The following is an 11731-nucleotide window of genomic DNA, read 5'->3' as shown; positions in this document are numbered from 1 at the left end:
TTTATATAATGTGTTTTGGTTCTAGATTTCTAGTTGATATTCTGTCTCACCATTAAAGTGAAACTACCACAAAAATTAGGGACTATTTCCCCCACTGTACTAGTAATTTTCCATTTGCTATCACAGACTTAAGAGCTTATTTGGACTGGTGAGTAATAAGTTAAAGTAGCTCAGTTAGCAGCTGACCTGTAAGCACACACATTGTTAATTCACCTTCCTAGGCAAAGTAGGAACGATTAAGAAGGGAAAAAATGGCACAATTATGACTGTCAGTGAAATGAGTTAGGCTCCACAATGTCTGTAGGGGAAAATGTTTTAAATGCTCCTCTGGGAAGCAGTAAAATAAAAGTGCAATTTGTGATTTCTTAGATTGAAGACTATGGTTCATTTGACTGCTGTGCCAATAAAGGGTATATAATTGAAATACAATTGAATAGAGAGAGAGTGAAAACTGATTGGCTGAGAGCGAAAGCGACACTGCACAAATGTGCCCACTTCCCTCCCTCCATCCTCTTCCTTCACTTCCTGCAGTGGCAGTTCTCCGCTGCTGGTTGGTTTGTAAACATGGCGACTGCTGGTGCATCTGGAGATGACCTGAGGAAGGAACTGACATGTGCTATTTGTTTGGACTTCTTCAAGGACCCCGTTATTCTGAAATGCGGCCATAATTTCTGCCGCTTTTGCATCTGTATGCACTGGGATGAAAATGGCGGAGACTATGGGTATCAGTGTCCTCAGTGCCGAACGGTAAGTTAATACATTATATACGCCTTTTTGTTTTTCTTTTTTGAACCTCGTCTGAAGGTAAATACAATAACACGGCGGTGCCAGTGTTTCTTCCAATGTCTTTTTTTTTCTTTTATAAATATCTACGAGAAATAACACCGCGTGTTTGGCTACTGCTTTTAAAATAACGGATACCTACGCAGTGCATTTTGCAGTTGCTAGGATAGCTGGTTGTTGTTGTTGGGGTTTTTTTTTTTTCCTCCTTCCCTTAGCTAACGATAGTCAACCTGTCAACACATGAGCTGGCAGGTTAAAAGCTTAGCTCCAAAAATGATATGATGTACGCAACCTTGTGCTTGGTTAGTCGTCCTTAGCTTCTTTCTTTATTCCGTCAGGTGTTCAACAAGAGGACTTTCACTAAAAACTATCTGGTGCAGAACTTGGTGGCCAAACTGGACGATCTGGAGTGCCTGGGTGCTTGTCCTGCCCCCTCCAAGCCTGTGAAATTTGGTGAAAAGTGTGAGCATCATGGTGAAGAGCTGAAACTCTACTGCCAGACCGATAAGAGGCCTATCTGTGTTGTCTGCAGGGAATCTAGATCACACAGGTTGGGTTTTATGATTGACTTTACAAATATCACACCACAGCTCTGTGCCCTGAAAAGATTTTATTAATGACAGATATTAGTACACTGGACAGTATGAACCAGATTTTTAGGAATAATAAGGGGGCGATGTAAAAAGCACCATTTTCATCTTATGTTTTGTCTGCCATGCTTAATGGTATTACCTTAATATTAGCAGAATAATTTCACATTTTTACTTTTAGTTTGTGGCTTTGTGGGGTTTTTGTTTTGTTTTTTCAATCCTGTATTGCCTAAATAACTTTCAAGCATTTACTAATGTAACCAGTATCATTGGAAATTGGGACCCATAGCATGACTGGCAGCTGCTTATGACCCCACACCAAGCTTGGGAAGCACTGCAGTATATCTGCATTTCATAGTAAGATCCCAGGAGGGTTGTAGAATGAGGTTTTTGGCACTAATGTACCCAAGACTCATTTGGAATAGAATTCAACTTTATGGTCATTGCACACATCACAGGTACAAGGCAACGAAATTTGGAAGCATCATTGTGAATGCCTAGTGTACGAGTGTCCATCTGTGAATTAACTTTAGTTTGAGACCAGTATTGAGGAGGGGCAGCCACACAGTGTGCAATGACCTCAGCAAGACATTAAGCCAGCGGTCCCCAACCTTTTTTGTGCCACGGACCAGTTTATGCCCGACAATATTTTCATGGACTGGCCTTTAAGGTGTCGTGGATAAATACAACAAAATAAAACTAGTATCGGTACAGAAAAAGAGAATTTATTCATAAAACACGTGAAAAGACACAGGATAACAAAATAACGCTGAAAACAGATTAAAAACCCTGAAAACTATACATTTCACACCTGAGCCTCAACTCTCGCGGCCCGGTACCAAACGACTCACGGACCGGTACTGGTCCGAGGCCCGGGGGTTGGGGACCGCTGCATTAAGCGACTTATAGCAAGGGCAGACAAAGTGGGTGGGGCTCACACATAGATTATATAGAGGATGTACCTCTGAAAAGTGAAGCCAATGCAAAAGTGCTTTAAACATTTTATTTAAATATGCACTGGGGCATGTTGGTTATGGTTCTAAAAGACTTCCCATCTTTTAGAGCTCTATAGGGAAAACTTCCCTCTGCCACAACTGTTAATCATTTTCTCCTGCATTTCTGGGTTTGGTTGCTCAATTCAGGTCATACTGTAGGCGAAACAAATTTCTTTAACTACATTTAAGTAGAGGAAATGCTGATTATCCAAAATAAGCTAACTTGTCAATGAGCATGTGGTGGTACCTAGGCAACCAGAGCCTGGAAAGTCTACTAGTCAACTACAAAGTGTCTGCAAAAAAGCAACTTAAAAAGTATCTTTATCTTCAAATAACTGTTCAGAACTTTGTTTAAAAGAGTTTTATAAATAAAGTTATTATAAACAACTCGAGGATGAGTGCATTGGTGCTTATGTGGACACGCCTTTAGCTGACCAAATGCACATGATATGATCCACATGATAAGCTTTACAAATGTGTACTATGGTTTTTGTTTAAACTTCCACCTATAGATGATTCTCTCTCTCTGTGTGGGTGTGTGTGTGTGTGTGTGTGTGTGGGGGGGGGGGGGGGTGGAACTTCTACTAAAAGAATATAAAAGTATAACAGACAATTTGAATAACCTAATAATTCAAATAGCCTCGTCTAACCTGCTCCTCAAAATAACTTACTCTGCTTTCACTTCTGCAAACTCTCTACAACTTCCTGTCAACTCCTGCAACTTAGTCTTTCTGAAAGACACACACACTGTTTAAACCTCTGAATACAATATCAATGCTGTAAATTATATTATTAATGCAATAGTAATGATGATTATTTACCAATAGCAGTAAAATAATTTCCCTGCTCCACAAGATCCACAAATATAAGCTATGTTCAAATCCCAGTGTAAAACTGGGACATCTGGCCTTCCATTGCATGCATATGGGTTTTTTGTTTTGTTTTTTTTTCTAAATAAACAGAACAGCTGGTAATCCCTTTTACAAGAAAATACAGATTTACAATTACAGACCCTACAGAGTAGCCTGCCACATTCTGAAATGTTAAGGATAATTAATTACGCTAATATCAATGTTGGCCTGATTTCATTAGAGAATGCTCAGATTAACAAAGGATTTATTCCACTTTACCTCGACTATATCTGTATTCATAATATGGAGCATATACTTAATGCAGAGGATGGTCTCAAAATTGGAAGCAGTTTGTTCGCACTAAACAAAACAACTACCATCTTCATCTCATGCAGCCCTCCTGGCGCCAGCTGGATGCTCAAGGCAAAAGCTGAATAACAAAATTCTCCTTGGATAACAAGACTGACTCTCTCCCCCACCCCAAGGCCACCCGCATCGACTAAAGACTGTTGACTTTTGCCTAACTGGGTGAAGGGACACTCTCTCTCGGCTGAACACAAATATGCACTGACACAGACCTACACTCAATTACACCAGACCCTACACCAATTTCCCTCAATTTCCCTCAGGATGAATAATTTGTACACAGAAAATTTTACCTTTCGAAAACTTATTGGATTTGTGAGCTCAACTTGACTGTGTATAACTGATCAGTATTTATATTTTATTTATTGAAGCACATGCTCATGAGTCCATAAGTTACACACAACATTGCACACATTTGTAAAGCTTAGTTTATGCTTGTGGATCATATCATACACTTTTACAACCCTCTTGAGGCAAATTTGTCTCCATATTGATGTCATAGCCTTCACTTTTGTAATCTGTCGGAGACCTGATGTGACACGAATAATGTTCATTGATTAAAGTGAAAGATGACTGAAACCTAAAACTGATTGTGGCTAGTTCCTGTCTTAGGTATTTACGAGTCACTTTTTAAACATTATTCATATAACTAAAAAAGGACTCGCTGAAAACTTTCAACCATTCTAATTCACTATGAGAGGTTCTAAAACTGCTATTTTTCTGTCATAGCAGTTTCCCAGTTAATTCAAACAACAAGAAACTCTTTATAAACGACACACTGTGCAAAACAATCATATGATTTGTGTTTATTTGTTCCTTTTTTATCCTCAGATGAGGAATTGTGTAAAATAACATTTGCTCTGTTGGATAATTATATTGTGGAAAGTTAATCCATTGGGATTTGTAAGAAACACAATCTAAACATCTGTCTGAAAGGAAGTTCTAGATGACACAGTGAGTCCAATGTTTATTTATTTTTGATTAAAACAAATTGTTCTGTAACATGCTGAGTGTTTCGTTTCAGACACCATGATGTGGCACCAGTGCCAGAAGTTGTGACTGACATGAAGGTAGCAGTAGTGTTCTTATTATTATTATTATTATATTTTTTTTATTTTTAAGTAGTCTCCTATTATGTATTGGTAACCTAGACTCTTATTTACTGCATCTCTAATATTTGCACTGTTGCCCTGCTTTCCTGACTACATGTCTTCCTGTACATTTGTTACAGATGGAACTGAAACTGAGGCTAATGGAGCTCAACTGGCAGAAGTCTCAATGTGTAAAAGTTGTTACGGCTGATGAGCTCACTAAAAGTGAACTGAGGGTATGGAATGACCGTTCTTACTTGCTCTGTTTGTGAACTTGGTGTTCAAGTGGCCATTTTTTGCATATTGCATGCAAACATTCAGTTGTGCACGGTGAAATTTTAGTGGACTGCTGAACATGCATTTCTTGAGCATTCGTCTTGAAGTTATGTTAACATTATAGTTCTGGTCAGTCAATATTATTTTGGGTTTTTTTTGTTGGGGGGTAAGAGCCTTGTCAGGATGACTCTAGCAGATTCTCAGTTCTGTTTATAACGCTTTGCTCAGGCTGACGTGCTTGTTTGCACAAATGACTGCCATATTATTTGGAAATGCATGGTCACATTTAAAAGTTGACTTAAACCACAGATCGTGTGTCATTTATACTTTAAACCAACAGTGTCGTTGTTTGTGGTAGGCATCACTAGAACTGCAATGTGACCAGCATTGGGTATAATGCGTTACTGTAATTAAATTACTTTACCACTGAAAAAGTAGAGTAACTGATTACTGTTCATTTTTAGGTATTTTAATTAGTTACTTACAATGTACTTGCATTACATTGTAAAATTAAAACTCGCTGAATATCATTTAATTTCAATAATTTATCTTCTAAACGTAGAAGTAAACTCTGCCGCTTTAACATCGCTGTAGTCCAGGTGCACGTCATTTCGTGCCAGTTTGCTGCGTAGTCGTATTCTAAAGCGGAAGATGTCGGACTAGGCTGAAGCGAGTGGCTGTTTTATGAAATGGACATATTCCTGTCTCTTCACTCGTCTGAAACAAGCAGACAAGAACATTACAGTAAGGTGTAAGCTGTAAGCTATGTCCTGGGGGGGGGAAAAAAAAAAAAAAAAAATCAGCCGCTGTTAATACCAGGAGTGATCTACTGAAGCGCCTGACACGAGAGCAGAGACGAACACTTCTGACTGATCCTTGTTCATCATCCATGGATAACACTGCGGCAACTCCTGCTAAGCAGGCAAAATTAGATTTTACTTCAGCAGCACAGAAAGCATCTGAAGGTGAGCTTAAAAAATGATTGCAGGCTACATTGTGGAAGAGATGCTACCGCTGCGTACTGTAGTCTCAGTCTTTAAACTCTTTAAATAATAACTTTATTTTATTTATTTATTTATTTATTTATTTATTTTTTTAATTTCTATTGTTTGTCCACTCAAGGTTTATAGGGTTTTTAAGAAGTGTTGTAATCTCCCAGTTCTTTTAATCTTTGGGCTGAAGGAAGGACAATACTCGGTGTATAAATGCTCAATCAACAATCATTTATTTCCATACAATTCAACACACAGAGCATTAAGACGTCCGGACGGGAGAGATGCGGCCAGAGGGTTAGGCACATGTCTCTCAAAATGGTGGCGATTTTCACAGACTTTTATCGCTTCTGACAGCCCCACCTAGTCATAAAAGCTACATCTTCACATGTTTTTCTACTTCTTAGCGAGACTGGCTCCTGACCTTGCCTCCCTGTCTTCCTGCAAAGGTGGGGGTATAGAATGTGGTTTATCTCTTCTGCCCTAGACTCAGAGTCTCCTTTCTCTTCATGATTCAGCAATAAAACATGTCAAGAACACAGTGTGAGACATTCACAGCAGATCAAGGATACAGAGTGATGCAAATTTATCTAATAAACTAATATGTGAATATGTTCTGTTAACTCAAGAGTATAATGAGAACTAGACTACATACACAGCACACCATCTAAACTAAAGGATAATACATGTCCTACAACTGTTAACATAATTCAACTACATTGACTATGGTCATAAAATAACATGTTTTACTCATAATCTTCACAGAAGTATTTAGTTTAATTACTTATTGAGTAATTAAGTAACTTTCCCGACACAGTAATTAAGTATTTTAAATACTTTAAGTAATTACTTAATATTGTAACTTACCCAACACTGAATGCGACACATTTATCTTATACTTTTCTTTTTCTCTAGTTGAAAAAGCAGAGACTCAAGGAAAAGATTGAAGCAGACGTCGGTGCCTTGGTCCAGTTTTTGCTGGACGAGAGGGACTCGCTGCTTGAGAGCCTGGACGCTGAGGAAGTGGCCACCATGGCTGTTATAGATGATAACTTGAAGACTGTGGAAACGGAAGCAGCAGCTGTGGACAAAGCTATAGCAGCTATCCACAGCCAGATCAATGGAAAAACTAACTTTGAGGTCAGTTGACTTCAAAGTTTAACTTGTAAATTGTCAGACCATGGCTATGACATAAGAGTTGGATAACGTTATTGCTGAGTTCCCCATCCCAAACCCTTTTGCTTCAAAAAGGATAAAGCAGTATTCTTAAGAATGAGACTGTCTTAAATACAGCTTTGGCAGGCCTGTAACATTCCTTTTTATCAGGCTTCTTCTGTTAAAAGCTGCACTATTGCCTTTACCTTTTTGTGTTAATGCAATCATGCTGCCTATGACAAACACGTGCCCCCTTTTATTTTAATTTTTTTTAAACTGTACGCAAAAGTGAAAATGCTTGTTTATAACTGGGTGATAATCATACATTTTAAAGCTGAAATAAAAGCACAGCCATTGTCTTTAGGTTAACAATGCGATGGGAAAATTTGGTGCACAGAGTTGTAGTTATAAAATTAGACCTAGGAACACGCCCCTAGTCAACCAGAGTAGCCTTAAATACTGTTTACTGTAGATACTCAGGAGCCCAAATTGTTGTATTTAAATATCACATGGGAAGTCAAACGTGAAGTAAAACCCCACCAGCAAATAGCCGCCATCATCCAACATTCTTTATTTTGACAAGCTTCTCCAAATTACCATTAAAAGCAGAGTTGCTGTGGATGTGAGCATACTGCGTGGCCATTCATCATGCAAAGCCAAACGGTCATGAAACTGGTCTGATTTCATATTCTTATAAAAGGACTTTAAATATTAATTTGTGATAAACTGCAGACACCCTGATGACAGTTTACCACTGTGCACTAAGGATTAAGGATCAAAGCGTCCTTAAAATGGCATATGGGCACATGGGGCTGCTCAAAGCAACAGAAATGTTATGAAACTTGTTTGTTAGGGTTTGAATTATACATTAAACCACAAATTAAGTATATTCTTTCTTTTCTTCCCCCCCCCCCCCCCCCCTGCAACAGAGCCTTGCTGAGACATTTAATGAGTAAGTAGCTTTTTGTTCATTTATTACAAAAATGCTTTACAAAAACCCAGCATGTTAATTTCCATGTTTCTTCTGCAGAGTTGTACAGTGCAAGCCTTTCACCTCTTTGGAGCCGGTTAACTGTCCGACAGAATTTACAGACTTCTCAGGGCCCTTTCAGCTCATCATGTGGAAAAAGATGATGCACGTGCTGCACACCAGTAAGTTGAAGAATCATGTACTGTTAGTGCTTAAGAGATGCTATATTTGAACTGTAAGACAGATTTTTAGGCATGAGGTTGGGCATTTTCAGCCTAAAGCTTGCTGGATGGTGAATATATTAAAGTCTCTAAAGAAACTGCAGTAATGCAGGTTAACTTTTCTGCATGCTTTCTTTTTGAAACGGGTTACTGTCTAATAGGGCTGCAATTAATGATTCTTTTTGATAGTCAACTAATCTACCTTTTTTTTTCTGCACACAGACTTTTATCAGTCCTAATAAGGATATGATTTTTATCAGCATACAAATGATTATATTTCTAAGCACAAATGACAATATAAAAAAAATATCAATTTCAGCAGGCAGTTTGTCTACCAAGTCTGCTCTTTTAAAAATGTAGTATCAGGTCAGCTTAAGACTAATGTGATTTAATCTGTCATGGCGTCTCCATAGTGCCCCAGAACCTCACCTTGGACCCAGACACCGCTCACCCGAACCTGCTTATCTCGGACTTTGACACCAAAGTGGAGGAGGGCCGTGTCCGCAGCCAGGAGCCAGACCTGCCTGCCCGCTTCAATCGGTTCTGTGGCGTCCTCTCCACAGCCCAGTATGCTAGTGGCCAGCACTACTGGGAGGTGGATGTGAGGGACAAAGGTGTGTGGTACCTGGGAGTGACCACAGAGTGCAGCAACAGGAAGGGCTTTGTCAGCCTCACACCCTCCGCAGGATACTGGAGCCTGTGCCTGCAGGACCGGCTGTACGCCAATGGGGAGGACGGACGCATTCCAGTTGCCGACTACTGGAATTCTCCTCGCGTGGGTGTGTACCTGGACTATGACAACGGGCGTCTTAGCTTCTATGATGCTGTAACAATGAAGAGGCTGTACATGTTTGACACCTGCTTTGAGGAGCCTGTCTACCCTTTCTTCAGCCCAGGGAAAAATGACCCAGGCAGCAGACTGCAAATATGCCACTATTACTGAGAGTTTAAACAAGTTTAACGCCTGCGTGTTCATTTCTGCCTGTTGGCAAGGCTTTATCTCATAGATCAGGCTGGAGTGATAGGCTGATGTTGACCCTTGAAGTCATGTATGCTTTTGAGTTGTCTTACTGGTTTTTAGAAAGTACATTTTACATTGAATAAAAAGTACCAGGTGTACACAAATTTGGTAGTTTTCAACTTGGACACACACTGTAGGCTCATACCACCTCCTTTGGCTGGGGGTTTGGAGAAGTGCTTTGCTATTCATCACTGTGTCTGCTGGGTTGCAGATGCCTCGGATGCTCTTGTTGTTCCGAGCATATTCAGTGCTGTTATCCCGTTAGCAACAACTATGCCATACTTCTACTACTATAAAAGCTCACTCTTAGAAGGGTCAGTGGTGAAGCATTGTCTGGTATAGTTTGACTGTCTGTTGTTATCATGCTACATTCCCTCATCAATATGAGACTGAACACTCAATTTTGTCCATATTGTACTGATTTTACAATTAGACTTCCAGGAATGAATGGAAGTGGCAACATCCATCAGTACAAATCATTTTATCACAAACCTTTTAAACACTTAATTTTATATAAGATGATAAAAACTTAAAGTTGCACGCTTGGCATTTTTGGACTTTTCCCTCTGTATATTGCGGAGTTGCATCTTTCTTGCAGCTTATTTTTGAGGCTGCATTTTTTTCCTTCCCCCCCCCCCCCCCCCCCCCCCCCCCCCCCCCGCAGTGTTGAAAGCAAATCAGTTTCAGCCAGTGTTGGTATTGATCTGGATAGAAGGAAAAACTACCGCAGTATTCTAACTGCAGCTCAGCAAGCATTAGTTGTTGCACTTTTTTTTTTTTTTTTTTTTTTTCCCATAAACAGAATTTTTTTTTCAAATCATCACCATTGTATTTTAAGTCTTTTTGTCCCCATTTAACTTTTTTAAATGTGTTTTTTGGTAGTTTTTTTTTTTGTGTGTGGGGTGTGGGTTTTTTTTTTTTTTTTTTTTTTGGTAATCTTAAACGGCCTCATTTAAAACGGAGGTCTGCCATCACATGTTGGGACTGAAACTCTACTCTTTAACTTTGAGTATTTGCTGGTAAATGTTGTCTCAGATGGTGTATCTTATTCAATACATACTTTTTATTACTGAAATGTATTGTTGGATTTTTTATTTTTTCCCCTTGGGGGGGGTTCTATTAATGTGATTGGTGTTTCTCACATTAGGATTAAAAGATGCAAAGTGTATTTGACTTGTAAGTCTGTCATCCATTTAAAACACTTTGTATTTAGACAATGCAGTAAAATTAGAATAGTATTGCAACTTCTTCCACAATTTCCTTTAAACTGAACTTTATCTTTGCTATAAGGTTACTAAAGATCAAAAACACAAGTCTCTGCAATTTAGTATTTCCTGCTGCACTTGGGATCGTTGTCTTGTTACATGCCTCAGTTTTTGCCATGCTTTAGCTGTCAGACAGAGATGGCCTTACGTTGAACTCTAGAGTACTTTGGGATATTTGGGTTATATTTTAGTTCCAGGGCCCTATTTCAGGAGGCCAGTTTAGAAAACTCAGAGTGAAAAACGATACTCAGGGTTGAGTAACCCCGAACTGTCCAACTCGGAATATTCGGTTTCAGAAAGGCTGATAACAAGTAGTTCAATCAACGCGGAGTTGCTTAAACCCCAAGTGAAGCGCGCGGACGAGGATACATAAAGCCCTGATAAGCGGAGCACAGAGTAAGCGAGTCACCATGGAGACGGAGGGAAAGAAGGCGCGGTCAATGTATTTTACAGCGCTTGAGGCCGAAATTCTGATGGCAGCATATGCCGATAACATGCAAATTTTGCGGAAAAAAAGTAACAGCCTCAGCTGCAAAAGAAAGGGAGCATGCATGGCAAAACATAGCCGACAGCGTCAATGCGTGAGTGTTAATTTAAACATTGATCTAGGGATTTCCACCCGTTTAACACGTTATTTTATCATATGTTATTTTATTTGTTATTGTATACATTTTATGTTGTGATGTGATGTGAGCGCAGGTGCAACCCAACAGGCCCCAAACGTGCCTGGCAGCAAGTAAAAATGAAATATAAAAATATAGTCCAAACAGGTAAGGTGTAATTGTATTATGAGCCATAGTGCTTGGTCTGTTTGTCCGATGTAAATCAATTGCAGTTAGAGGCTACATTAATTTCCTTTCTGTGAGCACTTATTGAAATTATCTGAGCACATTACAAGTACATATTTGCTTACTCTGTATGCTCAAATGTGACCCCGTTATAGCCAACAGAAAAAAAGCGGAGGCCCAAAAAACAGGTGGGGGTCCTCCACCACCACTCACAGAGGCTGAGCAGTTGGCCCTCAGCCAAAACAGTGGGCGCCCTGTGGCCGAAGGCATCTCTGCGGGGACATCCTCTGAGTCAATAACCCCGCAAGACACAAGTGCCTACATAGGGGGTAAATTCAAAATAATACATGATGTGCATACATCCTTT

At 39.5% G+C, this 11731-nt stretch overlaps 1 protein-coding gene across 1 annotated transcript; it reads left to right on the top strand.

Annotated features, from left to right (window-relative positions):
- Positions 1–495: 495 nt before the first annotated feature.
- Positions 496–9415, top strand: trim47 (tripartite motif containing 47). Its single transcript, XM_026181445.1, has 8 exons — positions 496–747; positions 1122–1333; positions 4610–4655; positions 4817–4912; positions 6860–7084; positions 8029–8051; positions 8130–8251; positions 8704–9415. Exons 1-8 carry the CDS (start codon positions 565–567, stop codon positions 9231–9233), a joined length of 1437 nt encoding a protein of 478 aa, XP_026037230.1. The 5' UTR covers positions 496–564; the 3' UTR covers positions 9234–9415.
- Positions 9416–11731: the final 2316 nt, after the last annotated feature.

The sequence above is a fragment of the Astatotilapia calliptera genome, chromosome 10 (genome assembly GCF_900246225.1).
Source record: "Astatotilapia calliptera chromosome 10, fAstCal1.2, whole genome shotgun sequence".
Classification (NCBI taxonomy): Eukaryota; Metazoa; Chordata; class Actinopteri; order Cichliformes; family Cichlidae; genus Astatotilapia; species Astatotilapia calliptera.
Note: the sequence above shows the minus strand (reverse complement) of the source record. Positions and strands in the feature narration are given on the sequence as shown.

Coding starts and splice junctions, on each gene's coding strand:
- trim47 (XM_026181445.1), top strand. CDS start 565: ATGGCGACTGCTGGTGCATCTGGAGATGACCTGAGGAAGGAACTGACA. Junction 4,913..6,859: donor TCACTAAAAGTGAACTGAGG/GTATGGAATGAC, acceptor CTTTTTCTCTAG/TTGAAAAAGCAGAGACTCAA. Junction 8,252..8,703: donor GATGCACGTGCTGCACACCA/GTAAGTTGAAGA, acceptor GCGTCTCCATAG/TGCCCCAGAACCTCACCTTG.